This window comes from Gopherus flavomarginatus, chromosome 5 (genome assembly GCF_025201925.1).
Source record: "Gopherus flavomarginatus isolate rGopFla2 chromosome 5, rGopFla2.mat.asm, whole genome shotgun sequence".
NCBI lineage: Eukaryota > Metazoa > Chordata > Testudines > Testudinidae > Gopherus > Gopherus flavomarginatus.
The window spans coordinates 119,883,883-119,910,995 of record NC_066621.1 but is presented as its reverse complement, the minus strand read 5'-3'; the positions used below and the strand labels follow the sequence as shown (position 1 = coordinate 119,910,995).

The window sequence follows — 27,113 nt, the reverse complement described above, 5'->3', positions numbered from 1 at the left end:
GTTGCAGAATTGTCCCTGGGACTAGTGATTCAGAAGGTACCACATACAACTGTGATTAACTGGACTGGAAGAACCTTGGCCAGTGGTGAAGCTCACCTGTAAATCTACAAGGGGTCATTCACAAACCTTGAAGATCAAAACCAAGGACAGCCTCTACAACTGGACATTAAGAGTCACTGTTGTGGTGGTCAGCAGAAGCAAGCTCAATATACTACCATGCTGGCTGTTGATTAGCCATTTGTACTAACTGCATGTGTGCACACAGCTGGACTCATTCATGTATGTGGTAGCTTCAGCACATAATTTTGAAGAGTTAATAATCATCTGTCAAACAATTAATTAAAGCCCAGCAGACCAGCTTAAGAAACAGATCTCACAGGGGCTAGAAAAAGGAATCTCTCAGCCTATTTTCAGTACCAATCCTTTCCTATTCCTTTTCCTTAACTACTGGAGATTTGTCTCCAAGTGGCAATGTGGAGACTGCCTTGAAGTTATTCTCTACACTTCTCAGGGATAAACCAGCAAGAGGTACAGCCACACTTCAGTGCTGGAGTTTCAGCTGCCAGACACATCTGGGGAGATGGGGGTGAGATGATCACATTCATTTAGCCTTCTCTCCTCCTGTGAGCAGCACTTGGGCCCTCTTCCAAGAGCTCTATTCTGGTATTCATCCAACACTACTGCCAAACCCAATTAAAATCCACTTTGGGCCCAATTTTCAAACGTGTGTGGGGCACAACTGCACACATAACTTTTCTATACAAATGTAAAGTGCACCTGCAAATCTGGTAACTAGTGTATGCACATACCTAGTTAGAAGTCTAGGTGGCCATTTACATTTACAGTTAGCCAGTTATGCACCACACACCACTCTGCACTAAAACATCTAAAACTGCAGCCCAATTCCAGCTCCAACAAGCTTATCTCAAACCATCACTGACCCCTCCCCACTTGCTTTCTTGACCAATTCATCTCTTACCTTGACTCCTCCCCATCTCTTACCATACCCTACACTGAGGATGTTTCAGACTTGATGCATGCATGCACGCGCACACCTTTTTTAGCTCCCTTCATTATGGAAGACAAATAATGCTGCTAATGGTTCACTATTTCAGAGGGACCAAGATGTTGGATGAATCTATTAGAATGAAAGATTTTTCAACAAGCAGCATGTTAAGTTTGTATTTATTTATAATTTTAATTATATTTTATATTTTTTCCCTTGCCGTGGTGCAGGAATCTAAAATCCAGATCATCCAGAGAAAATGTTCACCTAAAGAGAACTCCAAGCCAGATAAGGGGATTAATAACTGTAAAGTTTAAAGACTGCAAATATCTGAATGTTCTTGGGAGATTACTGTGGATTTAGAAAAATAATCAGAAACACAATATAGGTTTAGCAAACAATTGTTTAATTTTTTTTTTACTATAAATATACATAGCAGATTTGTTTTGATGGAACATATTTCTGATTTTTAAATTAAAAGACAATTGACATTTAATTTTATGCAGTTAAGGAGGTAGTGCTGGGTTTGTGGATACATGTATGGCCGCTGGCACCATTACTTTGGAAGGGCAAATCTCTTGTCAGCTCAGATAAATGCCCAAAAAATTGTTCAACCCAGGAGTAGATCAAGATCCTTAGGCATTATGATTTGAAGAGGCCTTGAAGCAATGGTGAATCAGTGAACAACAAGTGGCATGGCACTCAGCTAATGGCTATCTACCACAGGACCAGGGTTGAGACAGGACCTGGGCTTCAACCCCTCAATTCATGTCAGAGAAGGGAGAGGAAGGCAGCAGCTGGGAGTCATTTGGTTTGCTGATTGATGCACCCGACATGCAGAGCACAAATTGTTGGCCATCTGGGGGTGAGGGAGAAAGCTTGTTGGGGAGTTCCTTCCAAACTTTTGGTGGAGGTATTGCCCTATTTGGAATTATCATGAAAAAGGTTCCCTAGGAAGATTTCCAGCCCTTCCTGATTCTGCTCACATCCAAAATACAAGATCAGCCTCTCGCATAATATTTTTGTCCTGATGTTCCAGTTCCAGTTGGGCACAGGAAGTTCAGTGAGCAATGTGAAAAGTAACAGGCCAATAAAGAGTTGCTACTATTTTTGAACCAGAAGGGAAAAGGTTTGGTTTGAAGCTGTATGGGAAAGGATATTTTATCCCAACTGATTTGCCCATCTGAAGTCCTTGCATAGACCCTTATGTTACAAATAGAAGGCCAAAACTTTCTCAACCCAAACATGAGATCAAATATTAATAATGAATAACTGCTTCGCTCATCTGAAAAACTGAATCCCATGTCATCAGAGTTGGGAGAGTACAAAGTGAGTGAGAGATCTCAATCTTTCTCCAACCTACCAACCCCCAGAACCTTCAACCTGCAGAGCTCTAATTTGTGACACCAACCTTTTTACATATGCAGCAGAGACTACAAATTAGTGACACTAAAAACAACAGAGATGGAAACTTGAAATGATGTTGAGGTCCTTTCAGATTTAACATTTTTGGTAACCTCAGTTTCAAGATGCTGCATTTGTTACATCAATTTATAAGACGCAAAGAGCAAGATCCCCCCAGGGTCATGTGGGACAGAGCTAAACTGTGGTCTAAAAGGGACAGGCTTACCGCCAGAAAGTTCATATAAGAGCTGTGAGAAACCTGCAAGCCTGAAAGTCAGGCCAGGTTTTGCCACAGCTCTAGCTATGTGTCTATTTAGAAAGCAACCATCCTTGTGGTATGTAGGCACCAAACTCAAAAGCCACAGAGTCCTTCAGGAGACAAAGACTGAGTTATGGAGGCAAATGAAACCATCAGGCCATGCTCCTGCAAGCCCTCCATGCACACAACTACCATTGATGTCAATGGGAGTTCCATGCCTGGAAAGCCCTAAATGAAATTCTGAGGTTTTACTGGCTTCCACCCAAATTGAGGTCAAACTTGCACTATTTCAGCCAAGTTTCACTTTCGGTCTCTGGTTTGTTCAACCGGAAATTCAGTTCAAACCCTGAAGGCTGCAAAGCCAGGCAAGACAAAACTGGGAAAAGGTTTGCACAAACCCATACGAACCACAGTGGCCAAGCTTTCACAGATCTAGTCATTATTATGATGAAATATTTGCTGAGCATTGACAATGTCTCAGCACTAGGTTAGCGCTTGTTATTATCTCCTCAGCTGACTGAACTTATATGAGATCCAAACTGAGATTGGCATAAAATGGAAAATGTATTTCAGAGACTTGCTCAGGATTATTTTTGAATGGAGAATGAGCTACAAAAAACTGTAACTTCCTCAAGCTTGGATCCAAGAATTTCCATACCAGTTGAGACCAGGAATCCAGTATATTGCCTCCCACAATGGCTGGTAGCACATGGTACAGAGAAAGGTGCAAGAAATCAGGTAATGGAGAGTTATGGAATAACCTGCCCATAGAGGAAGCTTATTCCTAAATGTTTCTTAGGAAAGCTCACAACAGCTTTCTGTACTGATAATCTAGAGCAGTGAGTTAAGCTTTTGAAGCACACAGTGAGTTCAAACCTTTTGAGAGCCACCTCATACAGGGAGCCTGAAGTTGACACTAACCCACCTGCTTGGAGCAGCGTTTGATATTGTGACAACGTCACTATGGTCTAGGACAGATGGTTTTAAACTTAGCTGCTGTTATCTTAGCCATGATCGGTGCTTGTCTTTACTGTTGGTTCCTGTTTGGGCAGGAGATGGGGGTTAAAACCAGTTATGGAGTCAGTTACGGTTTAAAAGGTTATTTTTATCTCCCCAGATCTCAAAGTAACATTTTTATGAATTAAAGTGGTTTTTTTTAAATGAGTGCATTGTTCCGCTTTCCATATCAAAGTCGAGAAATTAAGTGGTGCTAATTGCACAAAGTGCCAAGGGCCGACACTGGATTCTTATGAAGCCATAAGGACATTTTTTAAAGTAGCTTCACAGTGCAATTACATGAAAGAGCAATGTAATTAAACAATGGCCCTCGTGTTTGAAAACTTATTAGGGGCACTTTGCAAGGGGGTTATATGGGAAACCTTGGCACTATAGTTTTTTTTTTTAATTACACTTGGGTTCTTAACACTCAAGACAGAGGGAATTAAAGCCACTAAACATAAAGAGCAGGGGAAGGGTACAAAACCCAGAGTAAAGTGACAACTGATTGATGCAGCAAAAGAATATGGAGTCCTTTTGTTCTAGTTAACTATAGCTTGTCCTGTTTTACTGGGCCAGTGCTGCCGGGCCGGGAGAGGGGAGGGGGAAGTTGATTCCTTTATATGGGCTGGAACAAAGAGACCGTTAACAGGGATCTGGGGGAATTGCTGCATTAAGGCCAGGGGCCTCCATTTTTACCTTTTAATGCCAGTGCCAGACTGACAGCCCCAGAGTCCGTCAGAAGCACTACATATATATATATATATATGAAGAGAAATACTACATAGGCAGCAGCAAGGCAAGTGTCCTAACATCAGGCCTGCCAAGGCCCATCAAGCCCCCCGGCTCCCCAGGAGCAAGACAGGACTTCACTTTCTGTGGCCCATTCAACCAACAAGGGGACAATGGTAATATGTGCATGAGGCAGGGGTGTTATGTTTTTGAAAGCCCCCCTGCTCCAGGATGTTTCGGTATCTGTTACTGAGTTCTATGTAGAGCTCACGTAAACCAGGGACCCTAATAAAAGAGTTGCAGCTCCTGCAGGAAAAGTGTGCTCGAGTGAGCCAGTGGTCCATTTCCCTGCCTTTCCTTTCCCAAACACCTTACACACCCTTCTCAGGGGACCAACTCCCTGCCTCATCCTCCCACCCCAGTTCCCTCTGCAGCCCTTTCCTTTCAGGGAGAAGCAGCAACAAGTTTCCCTACCTTCTGAACTAGACTATCCCCCCCCCCTTGTGATTTGAGAACTCTTCAGACCTAAACAGCAAGACAGTCCACACAGGACTTTGGGGCTTCCCCAAAAGAAAAGATGCCTGGTAAGCACACTCATCCCAGACCCAACACACTAAGCAAGGCAGAGGGATGGGATGGTGCTGGAGGAGAACCCCTCTCCCTCAGCCCCTGCCTCCCATCTGGAAGGAGATGTGGTGAAATGTAAAATATTCATCTCAGGCTTTCTGCTGGACAGGCCAGCTCTGTACAGATGATGAGCTGAGCTCTTGGCCTCTGGCACACATGGTGCCCATTTTTCATAGCCAAGCAAAGCTACAGCCCAGGCTAGGGAACAGCCATTCTTGTTGGATTCATCAGTGGCATGCCTAGCAGCTAAGAGGCTCCTTACAGTACCCAGCAGTACGGCCAGCCAGGAGCTGAACATGGTTATTGTAGCCTGAGGCCCACTTCCAATCCAATTACACACAACAGCTGTGCGATTCCTCTCCTTTGTCCCAGGGCTTGGACTAGACTTTGTGGCTGTCAGGGGCAGCAAGTTGAGAGGCAGAGTCAAGCTGAGTGGCACCTTGAAAGGATGCCATCCTGAGGGAGAAGGCAAGGGAGTAGGAGACAAAGAAAGGGGGCAGTAGACGTAGCACTCACGTTATAAACCAGCATCTCCTTTTTGGCAGAATTAGTTGTTCCCCATTTAATCGATATTGGAGACAGCACGTTCCTGGCAGAACCATTCAGATAAGAGGCTTATGCCTATGCAAGTGTGTGTGAGAGCATGAGAATAAGTGTGTATGATTGTGCAAAAGGGACTGCATACATAATGAATGGGCGTGCAAGTGGGAGCAGCTGAGAAGGAATGAAGCCTTGGGGACAGATGAAGATAAGAAAAGGAGGTAAAGGAATGAAGGCTGGAAAAGGAACAAGATCGAATGGCCTGGACTTTTCTGCCTCAAAAAGCCAGTAACATGGCTGTCCTGTCAGGGCCTCTGTGTCCTTACAACAGAGTTGGTTACCCCCTGCATGCAGGAAAGGCCACAGTCCTTCTCAGGACCCAGAGTAACTAGAGTATCTCCACAAGGTCACACTTATTTCTTTAAATACAAATTCTAATAGCAGCTGGAGCCATAAGAAATGATCCCCTTCGGCAGCTCTATCACCATGTGCAGTAATCAGGCCCATATCACCATCCTGGGGAGGGCCAAGCAGGTCTCCCATCCCAGAGGTGGGGGGCAGAAGGTGAAGCAAGTGGGTGCAGTGCTAACATAGGGCATGTCTTCACTACCACGCTACATTGGTGCAGCCGCACTGATGCAACTGCACCAATGTAGTGCATCTGGTGAAGATGCGTTATGTCGATGGGAGAGTGCTTTCCTGTCAATGTAATTACTCCACCTCAACGAGAGGCGGAAGCTATGTTGGCAGGAGATGCTTTCCCGCCAACATACCACGGTGCAGACACCACTTTAAGTCTATGTAGGTTATGTCACTCGAGGGGATGCTTTTTCACACCCCTGAGCAACGTAAATCACATCAACTTATGCAGTAGTGTAGACAAGCCCTTAGACATGAGTCTCTCATAGGTATCAGAGCCAATCACCCTAATATCAGAGCACCACACCACTACCCCTTTAAATGCCCCCTCTCCCCATAAGCAGGAAGATAGAGGCACCTCACAAGTTCCTCTGATCTCCTGGTCTATTCTCAACAAATTACTGTTCACCCCAGGGCTCTGGACCAATGAAGGTGAGCCCGGATCTGTAATCCCGAATTTACAGACAGGAAATTTGAAGCACCAAGAGGGGAAATGACTTGCCCTCAAGGCCACATAGCTAGTCAAGTGACCCAGCTGAGCACAGACCTCAAGAGTCCTGACTCCCAGTGTCCCACTCTAACCTCTGGACATCACTGCTTTCTGTGTGATGCTTGTGTGAATGGACAACGCCTCCACTTACGGGGTAGATTGACACCTGATGAACTCATTTCATTTGTGAAATGAGCCAAGCAGGATCTGAAGCTCGTTCTCAAGGGGACAGGGGCACGCCAGCTGCTAGCCATAGTTCCCAGGGGACCCCTCTTAACAGCAAAGAGACCTCACAAGCTGAGAGCTCATGCTAAAAGTAAAGTGACTATTTGCTTTGAAATAAGATCCATTTCCCTGCACCTGGCAGGGGCTTGGCCTAAGAAAAGCCTTTGTAACATGTGCTTTGCTGAAGCCAGCACCAGGCTGTTCACAGAAGCTTGTTTTCCTGGGGAATTAGTTCTAGCCAGTCTATTCAACAAGTAAAATTAATCAATTAATCAATGGGCCCTTTACAGCCCTTCTGCTGCCTGTGTGTAAATAGTTACATTAGCTCATAAAATTCCCAATTTGTCTTGCAAATGGTGAACAGTTAAAATGGATGCTTGGCAGGGGCCCTGGGTTCCACTCTCTGGCTTCCGATTGGCTAGCTCACACGGTAGTGAACAAGCTCCAGTCATGGACAAAGAAAATGCAGTCTGCAACCTCCCTTACTGTAGGTAAGGAAACCTGGCTGTGTTCTACATAAAAAGCCCAGTCCTGTGCAGCAACACAAGTGCAGGCTGCAGGGAGAAGAGGGGACAGGACAGGACGGGGCAGTGTAGGACCTTCTTGGAATAGACCTGTATCACAGTTCAAAAAATAAGGTACAGGCAAGAATCGAATTGAGAACATGTGAAAATGAGTGTGGCAGCACATGAAAAAGTGTCTGAACGTAACAAGAAGAATGTGAGACTGAGAAAGCGTGCAAGAAATCCTGAGCCTAAATGCATGGGAGGGGAGGGATAACTCAGTGGTTTGATCATTGGCCTGATAAATCAAGCATTCTGAGTTCAATGCTTGCAGGGACCATTTAGGGATCTGGGGCAAAAATCTGTCTGGGGATTGGTCCTGCTTTGAGCAGGAGGTTGGACTAGATGACCTGCTGAGGTCCCTTCCAACCCTGATATTCTATGAGTGTGAGGACAGAAACAAGATGTGAAAATATTTGTGAGAACATCTGAGAACGTGGGGGGGGGGGCAGGGCAGTGCAGCCCATTCACATACTAGCTGGAGAGCTATAAGGTTAACAAAACTCTGGATTTCAGTACATCTGTTCTCTCCCTCCAGGCCACCCAGAGCACTGACAGCACCATTTTCATCCCTGCCCTGTTTACCCCTGGCTGGGCCCACCCCATCTGGCTGTTCATATACCCTCTGCACCCTATTCAAGCCACATGGGGGGTTTTGTTGTTGCTGTTGTTGTTGTTTTTTTATGTACAAGACAGCAGCCATTTATGGCACAAAATATCATCCATTCCACTGGGCTGAGAAGGGGCCAAGCTACAGTGAGCAATTGTCAGCCTGACTCCACCTTCCACCCCAGCCATGGGGACAGAGGCAGCTCCAGTGCACAGTGGAGGGGCCTGTTACCCCACAACCCTTCCACATCATCTCTGGACACACCTCTAGCCACTGGCATTGCCTTCCCTCTCCATGCAACAGAGACAAGTATCTGACCTGCTGAGAAGGAAAAGCTCCTTGACTCCCCAGACTGGGGCTGATAAAGCCTGTGGTCCTTGTTTGCAGGAGTCTTGCTGGTGGAGTCTCTCTTTCTGCAGCATCTCAAGGGGCCATTTTTTGTCATCTGGCCTCTTTCTTCCCTATTATCTGCACTTTGGGTATTCAGTGACACCCCCTCCTGGGATACTCACGCACAGAATACAAAGTAACTATAATGAGTAAGGGGCCCCAACTAGAGGGTCTGAAGGGCTGGGGGAGTGAGGTTTATTCAGACCACTTGTCCATACAGATTCTATAGATGAAACTAACAGGGCTGAAAAATCTGATTGTTCAATGGTAGAAACACAACAAATGGAATGCAGAAGTATTTTCAGGTTCAATTCTAGTGCCACTGGAAAGCCGACAGACCCCTGTCATTGGCAGGCAGGATCAAACCTATGACCTCTAGGGATGAGCCTCTATTGCATGAGCTAAAAGCCATATGACTTTTCGCTAAGGCTGTAGGGCAGACTCATTACTCTCTCTCTCTAAGTGGTCTCGGTGCAACTAGATGGGCAGAACACCATGCCCAGGAGGTGTGTGGGTTACACCATGAGTTGGCAAGTTATGCATATGACTTAGAAATGAAGGATCAATCCACTTAGCAGTCACCCACAGTCCTGCTCCCATTCAAGCCCAAGGACAAACTCCCACTCAGCCCTCATTCTGAGTCTAAATCAGGATAGGGAATTCATATCCCCAGTGATGAGAGAGTGGTCTTGGGATTAGCTGCTGCAGTTCTCTATGAAAGAACATTTCCGTGGTGGTAGATCCTGAAAATAAACTCTCCAGTTTGATTGCATTTTCTCTGTCTCTCATATATGATTTATTCACATGCTATAGAAAGGAAACTGTCAAGGCCCCAAATGAAGAGTTTACAAACCCTAGTATGACAGGGAATATTTTCACCACTTTTTATTAAGCAAAAAAAACCAACAAAACCCTCTCTGTATCTGTGTTGGTGAAGACCCAAACACAGCAGCTTTTGGCTCTGGAGCCAGAAAATGGAACAAACTATAACTGGAAAGTGAAACTGACTAAGCAACTTTCAGGATCCCAAGCTGAGTGACAATTCAAAAAATTGAACTATAAAGTAATGAAACGTATGTTTCAGCTTTTTAAATGCAATAATCAGTCTCAGATTATTAGCAACACGGAGAACAATTTTTTTACAAAACCTGATTTTTATCTTGACGGCATCCCTATAACTGGTCTATTTAGTTTTGTGCCGAAAGAGAAATTTTGCAAGGGAACCTCTAGATACAGAATCTCTATACAAAGACCTTGTAATCCAACCCCCACAGGCCCAGCACAACATTCGCTCTGAACACTCATAGCCAGCATGGTGAGATTTCTACCCACTCTCACTCCCTACCCCACCCACCCCCCAAGAATAATCTTCCAGCTCAGTGAACATAACACTCACCTGGAATATGATTGACATCTGTTGAGACGTTTTCAGGGGAAGCAGAAGGGAGATGTGGAAAGAGAAAGAGAAAGAAGAGAAAAGCATTAGAGAGAGACACACACACAGCCCCTCAGTATCCTTGCATGGAAATTAATTTCATGCAAAACCAGAAGTAATTAGGTTTGTTGGAAGGCCACCGGTCTGCAGCCAAACGCCCACCCATGCAAGGGAAAAGGGGTTGGCTCCCCCTCCGCTGTGCATGTAAAAATGAATCTTCCATCATATCTGTCTGGAGAAAGTACGCTTCTGGAATCAGACAGACTCAAGTCAGGCCTGTTCCTGCAAGAATATCAGTTAGAATATTCTATGGCACTTCATGCACAAATGCAAACAAACAAAAAACTCACTGACCCACAGCAGGTTTTGTACTTCACATAAATTCAAGCAAGTTTTCAGAAAGGGGAAAGGAAACTGCTCCCCTTTTAAGAGGGGTCATTTGAATTTATGACCTGTTGCAGGGCTCTGAACACAGTCCCAAAGAGAAAGCCTCTCCTTTCAATTCCTCCTGCCAACCATTCCAGGTGACCATCCTTCATTGCAGACAGTGGGGTTTGTGCGTCAGAGGTTTGCACATGTTGTCTCTTCCCAAGACTCTGGATTCAAGAGCTGTTCAATATGTTTTCCCCTCGTGTGATACAAGATCCCTTTTCCAATCAATCAATTTAATCCTGGAATAAATAAGTTCATTAAAAAGGAGAGAAGCAGGAACTTGTAAGCTGCCATATCAGTCATGGGTTAGGTACATCTTAGGAGCTATGGTGTCCGTTTCTATGCATAGTCTATCAACTCCAATGAATGAAGCAAATAAATTCCTGCTTCTCTTTCCACCATCACCAACTTAGTCTCATTCCACGCACTTATACTTGTCATAACCTCTGTGGGGTAAGCCTCTGAGATCTCACAAGCTATCAGGATCTAGCTAGGTCAGTATCTGAACAGGAGTGGAATCCTCCAAGGAAAAACTCACAGTGCAGCAGGAAGCAGTGCTTCTGATTCAAAAGGTAGCACTCTTCCCTCTAAGTATCTAACCAATGCCCACGCGTGGTGATGGAGGTGCTGTGCTGCCGGAGGTATCATCTTTTAGACAAAATATATTAACTACCTGAGGTCACTGAAGTTCCCATGGTACCTTTCCCACAAGACTAGGAATGTACTATGCTGGGTGACTTGGCCCAATACCAGCTTTGAATAATATATTCTTCCTCTCTGGATCCTCTGTCCAGTTTCAGTTTGATATTAGATTCTCTACTCTCTGTCCTAAACTGTTGTGATATTGTAGAATACTATGACACAGTCAGCATGTTCCACCGCAGCAGTGGCTGCATTTCAGTGGTGAGCAACTGAGCCCTGTTCATATTGCCCGTTGTATGTTACTTTCTAAGTGACTTTGGGATCTTTTAAGAATAGGTACACAGGAGTAGGTATACATGGCACTTTATAGATATATTAAACAGTCCTTGCCTGAGGAGTTAATAATCCACAAAAGACAACATACAGACTAAGAGAGGAATACAGAACCAGATCATTTCATTTAGATTGCTTAGGTTATGCATACTTGCTGGGTCCAGGAGGTTTTATTTTATTTTTATGTGTACTTTTTAACATAATCGTGTTTGATATATTAGGAAGCTGGCAAGGGAACAGGAAAGGACATCTGGCACTGAAAGACTGGCTGGAAGAAGCTAGTTTTTAAGTGCAGGGAGGATATTCAAGGTGCAAGGAGTAGAGTGTGCACTGGGAACGGGACATGGCATGAGAGAAGGGGAGAGATATTGAGCGGAGATGAATCTTGAACTTGAGTGTGGAGGAGAGTGAACTTAATGCAGACGCAGATTGGAAACCACTGGAGGGATTTATGCTGGGAGGTTGTGAGGGCATCAGAATGGGAGGCTAGGGAGATGGTAGCATTCAGGGAGAAAGATGATAGAGAAAGATGAGATATCACAATTATTATTGATAATTCAGCAGTTGCATCAAGAATCCATTCCAGACAGGCACAGAAATCCAGTACTAAGTTCTCCTCCTCTTGGGGACTTCGCCTCAAGCTTAGTGTTCAAATGAATGAACAGAAAGAGGAAACAGCCAACATGAAACCAGACTTAGGCCTGGTCTACACTATAAACTTAGGTCGACATAAGCCATGTTTAAATCAATCTAATCATGTATATGTCTACACTGCTGAGTCCCATCCACTGATCTAAGAGGCCTGTAAAGTCAACTTCTGTACTCCACTTCTGTGAGAGGCATGGCACTTTATTCAACATCCACAGGTCAACATGGGGGTAGTGTAAACACTGTGTTGTGTCATTCGAATGAATTGGCCTCCAGGAAGTGTCCCACAGTGCTCAACTGTAACCACTCTGGAGAACACTTTCAACTCCACTGCACCTCAGCCAGATACACGGGGAACAGCCCTGGGAACTTTTGAATTTTCATTTCCTGTTTGATCAGAGTGGAGAGCTCGCCAGCACAGCTGATCATGGATACTTAAGGCCACAAACACGCTCCAGCATGGAGTACACAGGAGGTGGTGGATCTAATTTCTTTGTAGGGAGAAGAGTCTGTGCAGGCAGAGCTCCGATCCAGCAGAAGAAATGCTAACATCTATGCCAAGATTGCCTGGGGGAGAAGGGCTACCCCAGGGACATGCAGCAGTGCTGTGTGAAAATAAAGGAGCTTCGGCAAGCGTACCAGAAGACAAGGGAGGTGAACAGAGCCCCACAACAAGTGAACAGACATGCCGCTTTTATGAGGAGCTGCATACAATTCTCAGCAGCAACCCCACCAGTACCCCAAAATGCTCCAGGATACCTCCAGGGCCCCAGGCAACCTTGAGCAACAACAAGGAGGATATTGTTGACAAAGAGAAGGAGGAGAATGTGAGGCAGGCAAGCAGAGGATCCATTCTCCCCAACAGCCAAGAATTGTTTTTAACATTGGAGCCCATCCAGTCACAGGACCAGTTGGCGGCAGAGCGTGATGCCGGGGAAGGCACCTCTGGTGAGTATACGTTTCCAATCAAACTGTAAAGGTTATCTGCTATTATTTTTTATGTTTAATCTGAACAAGAAAGTAGGTGTAGTGGGTATTGGTGGCCACTCCAGCTATGCAGAGGGTGTTCTCTGAAAAAGACTATCGATGTGCACAGGGATGGCCCAGAAATCCTCCAAGGAGATCTCTAGGAAGCTTTCATGGAAGTACTCCGCAATCCTCTGCAGAAGGTTTCTGGGAAAGGATGCCTTATTTTGTCCACCATGGTAGGACACTTTCCCACACCACTCCACTCTGCTGGCATCATTGCAGTACACAGCATTGCAGCGTAAAGGCCAGGTCTGTACCCAGATACTTACAGAATCTGCTTCCTTGCCACCGTTGTTACCCTCAAGAGAATGATATCGCATAGGGTCACCTAAGGGAAACGAGGGAACTTTTCAATGCTAGCTCTTAAGTAATCCACCCCGTTTGGTGAAATCTAGGTCACACAACCACGTCTTCCCAAGCATGTCCTGATTGTGGTTGGAAGGGATCACCATGTATTGCAAGCAGCACTGGGAAAAAAGGGGGGTAGGGTGGCGGGTTCCTGTTTGTTTCCCTTTGCCCCCAACCTAGTGCCACTTTTGTAAAAAACAAACTATTTGTGAGGCTTTACACTGGTGCCTGTCCTCAAGCACCATCCAGGTTGCTAGGGGAAGGACGGCTTTTCTCAAGTTTCAAACTGTGATTCCAAGGATGTCTTCACAAAAGCAGCAGTACAAGACCTCGCGCCCATGCCTCGTGCCTTATTCACCATGCTGGAGCAGCAAACTGACTCTTACAATAACCAGTGGTTGTGATTGCATTGTGGCTTGCAGTGAAGTGTATTGAGCGGTGTGTTTTTTTAATAAAAATAAAATTAACCTTATGCCAGAAACAATGTATGCACTGTCAATGCTACTCTTCTGCTTTGTATTCTTGGCAGCTGAAACCTTGTCCGGTGGCACATCCTCCACACTGGGACAGAGACTTTCCCAGATTAGAAGGTGGAAAAGACGACTCAGGAGGACATGTTCAATGAGTTAATGCATGCCTCCAAGAATGACAAAATGGAGCTCAGGGCATAGAGGATTACACTGACCGAGAACCTGGACATGGACAGGGAGAACAGGAGAGCATGCAGGGAACAAGAGCGTTGCACACAGGAAGAGAGACTGTGGATTATGAAGGAGCAATCAGACCTGTTGAGGCATCTGGATGAGGTTCAAGAAAGGTAGCCTATGCTGAACCTGCTGCTATCATCACCCAGTTCTACATCCTCCTCCCTCAAACGTCCTATGAGGCGGTGGAGACGGGGGATGTTCAGTATCCCTTGCACTCAACACCAGGGGAGGATACAAGGACCAGAAGATGCCCATTCCCACACCTTTGATTGTTACTGCAATGCATCTGTTGGCAAGCTTTCCTTGTTTCTCCCTTGCCCATCCCCAGTGTTATCAGCCCTTTTGCCCCAGGTTATCTTACTGTTCTTTGCTGTTTCCATGTGTTTGTGTGCATAATAAAACTTAACGGAGTGAGGAGAAAAGGCTCTTTATTCATTCAACACATGATGGCTGGTGGGGGTGGAGTTTACAGGGGAGAAAATGAAATAGAGGGGACAGTTTGGTAAGGAACAACACAGGTAAGTGTCATATTACTCTGACTCAGTGCTGAAACTGGTTTTCAAAGTCTCACAGAGATGCAGAACCCGTCAATGTGCTCTTCTTATTGCCCTGGTGTCTGCCTGGCAGCCAATTTTGAACAGGCAACCTGCCTCAAACCCCCACTCCAGCAGAAACTTTTCTCCTTTTGTTTAACAGATATTATGGAGCACACAGCAGGCAACAATAACAATGGGGATGTTGCTTTCACTGAGGTCTAACCTAGTACACAAACAATGCCAGCGACCTTTTAAACATCCAAAGGCACATTCCACCACCATTCTGCACTTGTTCAGCCTATGGTTGAACAGGTACTTACTGCTGTCCAGGCTGCCTGTGTATGGCTTGATGAGTCATGGGAGCAAGGAGTAGGCTGGGTCTCCCAGGATCATGATTGGCTTTTCAACATCAATAATGGTTATTTTGCAGTCTGGAAAGAAAATCCCTGCTTGCAGCTTTCTGAACAGACCTGTGTTCCTAAAGATGCATGTTGTGCACCTTTCCTGACCATCCCACACTGATGTCAGTGAAATAGCCCCTGTGATCCACCAACCCTTGCAATACAATTAAGAAGTACCCCTTTAGGTTTATGTACTCTTTGGCAAGGTGGTCTGGTGACAAGAGAGGGATATGCATTCCATCTATTACCCCATCACAGTTAAGGAACCCCATTGCAGCAAAACCATCCACTGTGTCCTACAAGTTGCCCAAAGTCACTACCCTTCTTAGTAGAAGTCTGTTTATGGCCCAGCAAACTTGGATCACAACAGATCCCATGGTAGATTTACCCACTCCAAATTGATGCCCCACGGACCAGTAGCAGTCTGGCATTGCAAGCTTCCACAGAGCTATCACCACTCGCTTCTCCACTGTCAGAGCAGCTCTCATTTTAGTATGCACTTCAGGGCTGGGGAAAGCTCTTCACACAGTTTCTGGAAAGTGGACTTGCACATTCAAAAGTTCTGCAGCCGCTGCTCGTCATCCCATAGCTGCATAATGATGCGGTCCCACCAATCACTGCTTGTTTCCCAGGCCACAAAATGGTCCTCAACTGTGTCAAGGTGATGTGTGACTGTCAACCAGCAACTGCAAATTGCCCAGCAGGACTACTTGTGTGGCATCACATGGTTCCACGGGGCAGATCCTATATTGGGTGGGTAAATACTGCAGGATAAGGAGCAAGATGTTTGTAATGCTCATACCAACAGCGTACAGCTGAGTGGGGTCCATGCTTATCGTGCTATGGCATCCACACGGGTAACCCAGGCTTATGAAAAAAGGTGTGAAGAAGGCTTGGTTTATTTGCCGCTGATTTCAGGGACGGAGAGAGGTAAGTGCATCATGGGAGGCTAACGCCATGTTCCCATAACCATCTGCACCATTGTTTTGGTCCTATAAGGCATTGCAAGCCTGACCCAAAATTCCACTCAGCTATATGCACTGTGGGATAGCTACTCACAGTGCAGTGCATCATGCGTCGATGCAAGCCCTAATAGTGAGCATGCACTCTGCTGACACAATGAGCATAGTATGGACACACAAGATCAACTTCTTTTAATCGGAGGCTCAATATTGACTTACATAAAGTTGACTTAACTTTGTAGTGTAGACATTGGCTTAGTTACAACCAACATTATACTGTCCCGTAGCATGGCATCTATGAGCTTAGTTCTGAACTGAACCACTGTGCCTGATGTTAGTAAATTCGGTGTATGAGCCTACTTAGTACCTCTGAGCCCCATGAAGAGTTTGCTGGACAGCCTGGGGAGGGAGATGGAGCAGAAGAAGAGAAGGGCAAAGAAAAGAATAAACCAAAGACAGCTGGGGGTGGAGGGCACATTAAACAAACAACAGAAGAAGGGCAGTAACTGATGGACTTTTTGGAATAGCACTCATTAAATTGTCTGTTAATTAAAAAGATCATGAGGATGCTCATGCGTTTATCATCTCACTGCTACTCGCTACACAGATAGCCACCAAAACGTGGCTTCCACATGCACCAAGTTCCAAATGTAATCAGAGTGAACAGTCAGCACAGTGGCCTTGGTTTATGAATCATAAGTTACACTTTCCTTTTCCAGTACTGCCCATCTGGGGGGTGTCCCCAGAAACACAAACCCCCAAATCTGAACAAAATTCTCCTCTCACTCCCTTATATTCTTTTGGAAAGCCCTTGTTGCTCCAGATACAAGAATTGCCATTAAAAGGTCAATATTTGCACCACTGCAACACCTTTGCAATATTTACATTGGTAGCACCACACTGCCACAGAGTTACTTGCTATTCTAAGTATAAAGAAAGATTGTTGCATCTCAGACACACCCCCGTGTGGCATCTGTTGGCAAATGCTGACTTTCACAGTGAGACTGCTTGCATTTTATTTTAAAACAAACGCTTGGGAGAGTTGCTTTTTTGTTTCAATATAAGGAAGAGAGCGCACAGCCTGCAAGCCTTCTCAGTAATACCTTACAATAATACACCAGCACGGTGTGCACCTCAGCTCACATGGCTAGGGCACAGCTCAAGCTTTCACAAGAGGACTCTATAATAAGAATACAGTAGGCACGACTCAGTGTTTAGGAGTATCCCTACAAAGTGAGAAAGGAGGGTGCAGGTGACATTACACCCAGCCCAGTTGAATTTTGGGAATTGATTCTTTTTGCCCTCTTCCCAGACCCCAAATCTTTGCTAACCTGAGATATTCTTTCACCCCATAAGCTCAGAATCTAGTATGTTTTAAAAAGGACTGTATAAACAGCTTCCCACTCTCTCTCTTCTTCCTCAGCACCAGCCCACCTTCCTCCCCTCTCTCCTACCAGCAGGAGGGAGGTGGTAAAGGACTTGCCAGTTAAACTTGGAACACACACAGCCCACAGCTAATGAAAAGCCCAGTGAACAGAGGGCTCAGTTTCATGTGGTTGGAGGTTTATCCACTTCCTCTGGCTCAGAGCACTTCAAACACAGGAAGGTTTGTCTCTCAACAAAAGGCAAGGCAGGGTTTGCTTTATCCTTTACACAAGGGCCCATTTATTGCCTCTCTGTAGAGGGCTGAGCTGCAAGCCAGTGCTGTTTGCTTTTGTTCTTTGATGCTAATAGCTCAGTTGAAAGAAGGATCAGCAGGGTTGCTGCCTTTGTCAGGTGCAGCCCCAGCCACCTGGATGGGGTCGAAAAGGAAAGAGGAGGATGAAGGGGATGGAGAGGAACAAAGCAGATGATATTAGAGCTCAGATCACAGCCCTGCCTGTAACAAGTATGTCTGAGATTTTTTGTGTGAATTTTAGTACTGAGAGGTGCCAGCATGGAAGCCCCGAGAGCAAAGGCCTCTGTTCAGCTGAAGGACATGTACAGCATAAGCCCCAGCAGGGAAAGATTTCCCCATACATATCGTCCCTGTCTCAGACTGAAAAGACCCACTCTGGGCTGAATGGCTCTATCTCCTATTACTAATCCACCTCATCCCTCCAGAGTACTCCTATGTGGCTCTCCGGTTACTCCTGGTTTGAATTACAATGAGCGGGGAGCAATATTAGGCTGGGGGGGGGAGGGGAGAGGAGTAGAGAGTTTGTGGGAAGAAAGAGGAGACTTTTTGTAGAGGGTGACATCCAATCAAGAAGAGTTCCTGTGGTCAGCGGTGGCTCCAGGCACCAGTGCTCCAAGCACGTGCCTGGGGCAGCAAGCCGCAGGGGGCACCCTGCTGGTCCCTGTGAGGGTGGCAGTCAGGCAGCCTTCGGCGGCTTGCCTGCAGGAGGTCTGCCAGTCCTGCGGATTTGGCGGCAATTAGGTGGTGGGTACGCCAAAGCTGCAGGACTGGCGGACCTCCCGCAGGCGCACTGCCGAAGGCTACCTGACTGCCATGCTTGGGGCAGCAAAAAGGCTAGCACCGCCCCTGCCTGTGGTAGGGCAGAAAGTGGGCATAGGAGAGCGGGTAGTGGAATACAGACATGGGCCACATATCTCAAAATACTCCAGTTGGTGGAGTATTTTTTTCTCCTTCTTTTGAGTGCTGGTGTGAGGCGAACTTGCAACTGGACCAGGGCTGCTCACTCAGCTACAATGACCCATCCCTCTAGCAGGGCCTGCCATAACTCAGCCCTCAGGCATACTGCAGCAGCCTCTGGGCAGGGCCAGAGTCAGATGACTCCCCAGGCACAGGTATTTCACTCTCACCATAAGAGCTGCAAGTTAGTCTGTGCAACAGCACGACTCTACTAGGAACCCTTCTGCTGCCTTGTGGTGTTACAGACTCCCTAAGCTTCCCAGCTACATCCAATACTTTCCATTTTCCTGCCCCACTTTTGCCCAAGTCTTGTATCCAGACTGCTTCAACTTTGTCCGTGTCCTATTCCAATCCTGTTTCAGCCCTGTTCCTGCCTCCTGACCTCCAGATACTTGGACTGACTCCAGTCTGGCTTCAACCTTCAGCCTGCCTCTGATCTCTGACAACAATCCTGATTTGGCTTGTCTACAGACTCTGACCCCAATTCTTACCTCAGCCTGTCTCCAAACCCTGGTTTCAGAGCTGCTTTTGGCCCAGTCTTGACTCTACACTGGCTTTGACCCTTGGTACTTCTTCTCAACCACCGCTCCAACCACCAGACCTGACCACCTAGAACCCAGACCTGACAGCTAGTCCGTATGTGTATTCCACTGTTGGTGAATGACAAGCAGTACTCGCCAAAGCGTGGGCATGAGAGGTATTGATGACTGAAGGACCACCAAGCCAAAGTATGCATCAGCTGCAGAGGCTTGCACTAGGGCACAATTTCATGTGAACATATGGCTAGAACTGCATGTTGCTGCTTTACAAATGTGAACGAGTGGCACTTCATGAAGCGAGGTTACCGAAGCTGCCTTAGCTTTAACAGAGCATCCCCTTGCTGAGCAGGGGTATCAGCTAACTGGTAACAGAGCAGGGGACAGCCTGAAATCCACTTAGAATGCCTCTGAGAAGAGATTGTTTGTCACTTCATCCATTCTGCCAATGAAATGAACCATCTAAGCAATTTACTAAATGATTTTATTCTGTGTACGCAGAATGCCAACACCCAGTATACATTGGTGGCATGTGGCTTTGGGAAAAAAGACAGCTAAGCAAATTGTTTCGTTTACGTGAAAGTCCGAGATTACTTTGGGGGTGAGTTTTGGGTGCAGTCTCAACAAAATCTTATCCTTATTGAATATTGTGTATGGTGTATCAGCCTTATGGGCCCTTTCCCTTCAATCTGAAGTGATGGCTACTAGAAAGGTGACTTTCACAGATAAGAGGGACAAGCAAGCATGTCACTAATGGTTCAAAAAGTGCCTTGGTTAACATCAAGAGGCCCAAGCTAAGATCCCATGTTGAAGCAGGCTTAGTCACTGGAGGGAAAATTCTGACTAGATCCTTCAGAAAACATACAATCACTGGATGGGTGAAAATGGAGTGGCAGTCAACTGGATGGTGGCAGGAGCTAATTGCTGCCACCTCTGTTCATAAGGAACTAAGGGCAAGTCCTAAGAGTTTCAAGCTAAGCAGATAGTCTAAAATAGCATGAATCTCCAAGTCTTGTGGGAAGATCTAGTGATATTGAGCTCAAAATAGAAAATATCTTCCACTTAGCTAAGTAGCAATTTCTGATGCATTATTTCCTGCTCTTTTTAAGGATGGCTTGAATGATTACCAAACATGTCTGCTCTAGCTCAGCGCCCATCCAAATACCAAGCCATGAGGGGTAGGGGGTCCAGGCTGGCATGCCTTATCTTGACCTGTGCCAAGAGGTGTGGGAAATATTGGATACTGATGAGTGGATGGGCTAACAGATGGAGAAGTTTGGGGAACCAAAACGGTCTGAGCCACCTGGGATCCATGAAGATGATCACTACCCTATCCTGCTGAAACCTCCTGAGAACTCAAGGTAAGAGTGGGTTGGGAGGGAAGGCATACCTTAAGTATCCACACATAGAGATAGAAAGTTATCTCCCTTGGAGTCCTAACCTCATGCCCCTCTGAAGCAGTACATCTTGCATTTCTTGTTTTCTCGTGATGCAACCAGGTCCCATGGCAGGTATTCCTAATGTCTGAATATGCTCCTCATCATGGAAATGTGTAGCTCCTGTGACAGACCCAAACCAGTGGGGTACAGGATTCTTGTAGAGGGCAAATATACTGGTCACTGGGTGAGTAGTTTTCTGTTCCCTGAGTGACCAGAACAGGGGCTGCACTAGAGTAATCAGGAACTTGCTAGAACCAATTAAGGCAGACAGGATGATTAGAACACCTGCAGCCAATCAAGGAAGGCTAATCAGGGCACCTGGGTTTAAAAAGGTGCTCACTCCAGTCCGGCAGGGGGGAGCCAGAGGAGAGGAAGTGCATTTGAGGAGCTGGAAGCAAGAGGCACAAGGAGCTGAGAGTGAGAGGGTGTGCTACTGGAGGACTACGGAGTACAAGCATCATCAGACACCAGGAGGAAGGTCCTGTGGTGAGGATAAAGAAGGTGTTTGGAGGAGGCCATGGGGAAGTAGCCCAAGGAGGTGTAGCTGTCATGCAGCTGTTACAGGAGGCACGATAGACAGCTGCAATCCATAGGATTCTAGGCTGGAACCCGGAGTAGAGGGCGGGCCCGGATTCCCCCCAAACCTCCCAACTGCTGATCAGACACAGGAGAAGTTGTCCCAGACTGTGGAGAAGATCACTGAGGTGAGCAAATCTGCCAATAAGCGCAGGACCCACCAAGGTGGAGAAGGAACTTTATCACAACTGGTGTTAAGCGTGGGATTTTGGTGTGCACAGCGCGGCAGAAGAAGGAGGGTGATTTAAAAAAAAAAAAGGTAGAGGGTTTATTTTTTTTCACCACAATGGATGACTTAGTACAGGCATTGATACAAGCTACGGCGGCCCAGCAGGAGGCTACCTGTGTCCAGGCAGCCGCCCAACAGGAGGCAGTGCGGCTGCAGCAAGAGACTAATCGCCTGCTGATGGACCAGGCTTCTCAAGACCAAGCTATGTTGCGGGAACTGGTAAACCAGGTAAAGACCCTTAAGAGCTGAACCGCAGCCATGATGGAAGGCAGATCATATGGCCAGCCATTGGCTGCAGAAAATGACACGGGAGGATGATGTAGAGGCATACCTTCTGGCCTTTGAGAGGACAGCCCTATGGGAGGCCTGGCCTCGAGATCAGTGGTCTGGCATCCTGGCTCCATTCCTGTGTGGGGAGGCCTAGAAGGCCTACTATGATCTGCCTGAAGAGGCTGCAGCAGACTACCCCCAGCTGAAAGCAGAGATCCTGGCCAGATCTGGGGTAACTGGCAGGCCCAGTGGTATCACAAGTGGAGGTACCAGGAATACAAAATCCCGCGGTCCCAACTGTATGACCTCATCCATCTCGCACGAAAGTGGTTGCGAACGGAGTCCCGGAGTCCGGAAGAGATATTAGAGGTTCTGGTCATCAACTGATACATGAGAGGACTTCCGCCAGACCTTCGTGCCTGGGTAAGCCAGAATGAATCCTCCACCTATGATGAGGTTGTTGTACTGGTAGAAAGGCGAAGGACAGCGAGGCAGCTGACCCGACCAGTTAAGGAAGAGGCACCCAGGGTTAAACTAGCAGTCCCAAGCCCTAGAGCTCGGGTGACTGGGCAACCAAGAGATCACAGGTGGAAAAAGAGAGGGTCTGAAGGCCCACCAGAAGCCACAAAGAGTCGGAGCACTGAGGGAGAAGAGGATTGTGATGTTAGACTGCCGAAACCAAGAGACCGGGGAATGCCTAGGGCCCCATACAGATGTTATGCCTGCGGGGAGCGGTGACATATAGCTGCACAGTGTCCCAATGTGGAGGAGCCTATGCAGTGTAACCTGGGGAATTGGGCAGACCCATGCTCCCTAATCCACCTTGTGGGGTCTCACTAACCCCACATATGTATACCAGACCAGTAAAGCTAATTGGGGTAGAGACCACAGCACTGGTTGATTCGGGGAGTGCTATCACGCTTGTCTCGGGGAAGCTTGTGAAGTGTAATCAGCTGCTGCGGGCTAAGCATACAGGGATAACATGCGTCCATGGGACAGTTGGTTATTACCCCACCATCCCAGTAAAACTCGAAATTCAGGGGAACACTACCTTATGTTTGCTATCCGGGAGGTACCTCAGGCCTCAACTGGGTTTTCCCCCTTCGAGTTATTATACGGGCATCACCCCTGTGGCATACTAGGCATCGCCAGAGAGATCTGGGAAGAGGAACCCAATGAGGGGAGAAATATAATAGAACATGTAATACAGACGCGAGACCGGATAGCCTATGTCACCCCTATTGTACGGAAACATTTGGAAAAGGCCCAGGAGGCCCAGAGAACTTATTACAATCGCCAGGCAAAAGTCCGACAGTTGCAACCAGGGGATCGGGTGATGGTGTTGGTACCCAGGGCAGAAAGCAAGCTTCTGTCCCAACGGCAGGGGCCCTATGAGGTGGTTGAACTCGTGGGGGAAGTAACCTACAAGGTGCGGTAGCCAGGACGCCGAAAACAAGAACAGATTTATCACATCAACCTTCTGAAACCCTGGCATGCACAAGAGGCATGCATAACTGTCCAAAAAGACCTAACCCAGGAAAACAAGGCTTCCAAACAGGTGAGAGTGTCTCCTGATTTAACACCAGACCAGAAGAACAAGGTGTCTGAGATGATCTTCCGGAACCAAGATGTGTTCTCGACAAAACCGGGTCAAACAACTGAGACGTATCACTACATCGTCATGAACCCTGGGGCCAGAATAACAATGAGGCCCTATCGGGTGCCAGCGGCCAAAAGGGAGGAAATAAAAGCAGAGTAAAAAAAATGCTGGAGTTGGGGATAATCGAAGAATCCCACAGTCAGTGGTCCAGCCCAATTGTGCTGGTGCCCAAACCTGATGGCACTACAAGGCTTTGCAATGACTTCCGGTGACTAAACGAAGTATCCCAGTTTGACGCGTACCCCATACCTCGCATAGATGAGTAGTGGACTGTCTGGGTAATGCCCGGTACTTGACTACTCTAGACTTGACAAAGGGGTACTGGCAGATTCCTCTTGTGGAAGATGCAAAGGAAAAGGCTACATTCTCTACACCAGAGGGTCTTTTTCAATATACTGTCCTCTCTTTTGGACTACATGGGGCCCTAGCTACTTTCCAGCGCCTCATGGACAAGCTATTACACCCACATAACAGTTATGTTGCTGCCTACTTGGACAATGTGGTCATTCATACCCTAGACTGGGAAACCCATCTAGAGAAGGTGAAGGCAGTCCTTGATACCTTCAGGTGAGCTGGCCTTACAGCAAACCCTGCCAAGTGTGCTGCAGGGTTTACGGAGGCCAAATATCTTGGCTACATTGTGGGAAAAGGTCTGGTAAAACCCCAAGTGAACAAGTTGGAGGCCATCAAAAATTGGCCTGACCATGTCGCAAGAAACAAGTCCGGGCATTCCTAGGTGTAGTGGGGTATTACCGATGATTTATCCCCCACTTTGCCACAAGGGCAAGACCCCTGACAGACCTAGTAAAAGCCCATGGACCTGATCTCGTAAGATGGTCTGACGCAGCAGAGGAAGCATTCACAGACCTAAGGATTGCCCTCTGCAGTAACCCTGTACTGATAGGCCTGATTTCATCAAGGAATGTATCCTGCAGACGGATGCATCGGAAGTAGGGTTGGGGGCCGTTCTATCACAGATGGTCAGGGAGGAGGAACACCCAATTCTCTACCTCAGTAGGAAACTCCTCCCGAGGGAACAAAAATATGCAGTGGTGGAGAGAGAGTGTCTTGCCATAAAATGGGCCATGGAATCATTGCGCTACTACTTGCTCGGGTGCAGATTTGTCCTCATGACCGACCATGCCCCTCTCCAATGGATGCAGCAGAACAAGGATAAGAACATAAGGGTGACCAGGTGGTTCTTATCCCTCCAACCTTTCCAGTTCTGTGTGCAACACAGAGCAGGGAGCCGTCACGGCAATGCTGATGGCTTGTCATGTGTGCACTGTCTGGCATCCCAAGCTGCCCAACTCCTTGGTGTTGAGCAGGGGGGAGGAATATGTGACAGACCCAAATCAGTGGGGTACAGGAGTCTTGTAGAGGGCAAATATACTGGTCACTGGGTGAGTAGTTTTCTGTTCCCTGAGTAACCAGAGCAGGGACTGCACTAGAGTAATCAGGAACTTGCTAGAACCAAAAGGCAGATAGGCTGATTAGAACACCTGCAGCCAATCAAGGCAGGCTAATCAGGGCACCTGGGTTTAAAAAGGAGCTCACTCCAGTCAGGCAGGGGGGAGCCAAAGGAGAGGAAGTGCATGTGAGAAGCTGAGAGCAAGAGGCGCAAGGAGCTGAGAGTGAGAGGATGTGCTACCGGAGGACTAAGGAGTACAAGTGTTATCAGACACCAGGAGGAAGGTCCTGTGGTGAAGATAAAGAAGGTGTTTGGAGGAGGCCTTGGGGAAGTAGCCCAGGGAGGTGTAGCTGTCATGCAGCTGTTACAGGAGGCACTATAGACAGCTGCAATCCACAGGGTCCTGGGCTGGAACCCAGAGTAGAGGGCGGGCCCGGGTTCCCCCCAAGTCTCCCTACTCCTGATGAGACACAGGAGAAGTTGACCCATATTGTGGGGAAGATCACTGTGGTGAGCAAATCTGCCAATAAGCGCAGGACCCACCAAGGTAGAGGAGGAACTTTGTCACACTCCCATTCGTGGTTGATCGAAAAGTGACTGCTGAGGCTGTTCTCCAGTGTACTGTGTATTCTTGGGAGGTATATTGCTGATACGGTAATCTGGTGAATGGTAAGAATTGTTTGCCGACCTCTCAGACAGCTCTCACTTTCAGGAGTTTTATGTACATCCTGGACTCACAAGACGTCCATGTTCCTTGTGCTGTGTGTTCGTCCAGATGGGCACCCCATCCTAAGAGGACAGAGTGAAGGGGACTCCCACACACATCCATTCTTTCTGGAAACAAAGAACAGAGGCCATGCTAACCTTTCTATTCCAGGAAAAAGTGACTATATCTACCATGACCCCCAAAACGTTTTAATCAGCTGAAAAAGCTCTCAGTGTGACACTGTGGTCAAAAGAGCAAATGCAATCCTGCGATGCATAAACAGGGGAATCTTGAGTAGTAGAGAGGTTATTTTACCTCTGGATTTGGCATTGGTACAACTGGTGCTAGAATACTGTGTCCAGTTCTGGAGTCCACGGTTCAAAAAAGATGTTGATAAACTGGAGAGGGTTCAGAGAAGAGCCACCAGAATGATGAAAGGATTAGAAAACCTGCCTTACAGTGATAGAGTTCCTTGAATCTATCTATTTCATTTAAGAAAGAGACAGTTAAGGATGACTTGATCACAGTCTATAACTACCTACATGGGGAACAAATATTTAATAATGGGCTCCTCAATCTAGTAGGAAAGGGCGGATGTCCATATGAAAATAGGCATCATTCATGTCAAGAGCCATGCATCACTCGTGTCTGTTTAGTAATGGAATTATCGATTCCAGAATGACCATCCTGAATCTCAATCTGCAGATACAGACATTGAGTTGCCAGTGGTCTAAGATGGGTTTCCATCCTCCCTTTTCATTAGGAATGAGGAAGTATTTGGAATAAAAGCCCTTTCCCCAATGTTAAGGGGTACCAAATTTAGTGCTCCCTGCTGAAGTAGGGAATCTACTTCCTGAATGAGTTATCTTCTTGTGAGAGTGGTCCCTGAAAAGAAACAGGGAAAGAGATTTTGGCAGGGAAGGAGAGAGAAACTCTATGGTGTAGCTGCAATAAATCATGTTGAGAACCCATTTGTCTGTTATTTGCCATATGTCCAAAAGAAAAAAAAGCTTTGTAACCATCACATTTAATTTTGGAGGTCAGAGGGCCTTGCATCTGGGTTGGTTTGCAGCTCTCGGAGGTCCTTACAAAGGAATTTGTTGTCAGGAGGTTGGAAGCAGAAGGAAGGAGGAGTGTTGTGTTCGTTTTGCTGCATCCTCTGTCACTTTCATGGCAGATCCCATCCTCTCTGGCGGTTGAAGGGTTTTGGTGCTGCTCTAAGCTGTAAGGTTGTCTGTGATAATTCCTCTTTGGTGCTGTAGTATAAAAATCTAGGGAGTAGAGGGTCCTTTAACGGGCGTAATGACTCATCCATCTTTCAATTAAATAAGTTGATCCCGTTGAAGGGCAAATATTCCACTGTAGACTGGACTTCTCTGAGGAATCCCAAGGAGTAAAGCCAGGACTCTGGACACATTATGAATGCAGTTGCCATCAACCACAAGGCTTTATCAGCTGCTTCTACTGAGACTTGGAGGGCTGCTCTTGCAATCAGTCCACCTTCATTAATAAAGGTTTGAAACTAACTCCTGATAATTGGCAATTTGGAATTGCAGGCTGGTTGACATGAATACCTTCCTTCCAAGGATGTCCAAACATTTAGCCTCCTTATCAGAGGAAGATGACCTGAAGTGTTGTTGTCTACTCCTTTCAGTGGCAGCCTGAACAACCAAATTGTTCTGGGCAGGATGCATGAA

At 46.7% G+C, this 27,113-nt stretch overlaps 1 protein-coding gene across 25 annotated transcripts in view; it reads right to left on the bottom strand.

Annotated features, from left to right (window-relative positions):
- NRXN3 (neurexin 3) overlaps positions 1-27,113 on the bottom strand; it is a 1,481,114-nt gene that overhangs the window by 1,358,889 nt on the left and 95,112 nt on the right. For 19 of the 25 annotated variants that reach the window (XR_007774426.1, XR_007774427.1, XM_050953172.1 and 16 more), the window contains exon 3: positions 9,878-9,895. The exons of the other annotated variants lie outside the window; for them this stretch is intronic. Coding sequence is in view for 17 of the 19 variants with exons in the window: in XM_050953172.1 (XP_050809129.1) it covers positions 9,878-9,895 (18 nt within the window). In the remaining 2 variants the exon portion in view is untranslated. The remainder of the gene's footprint in view (positions 1-9,877; positions 9,896-27,113) is intronic. 25 annotated transcript variants of the gene reach the window in all.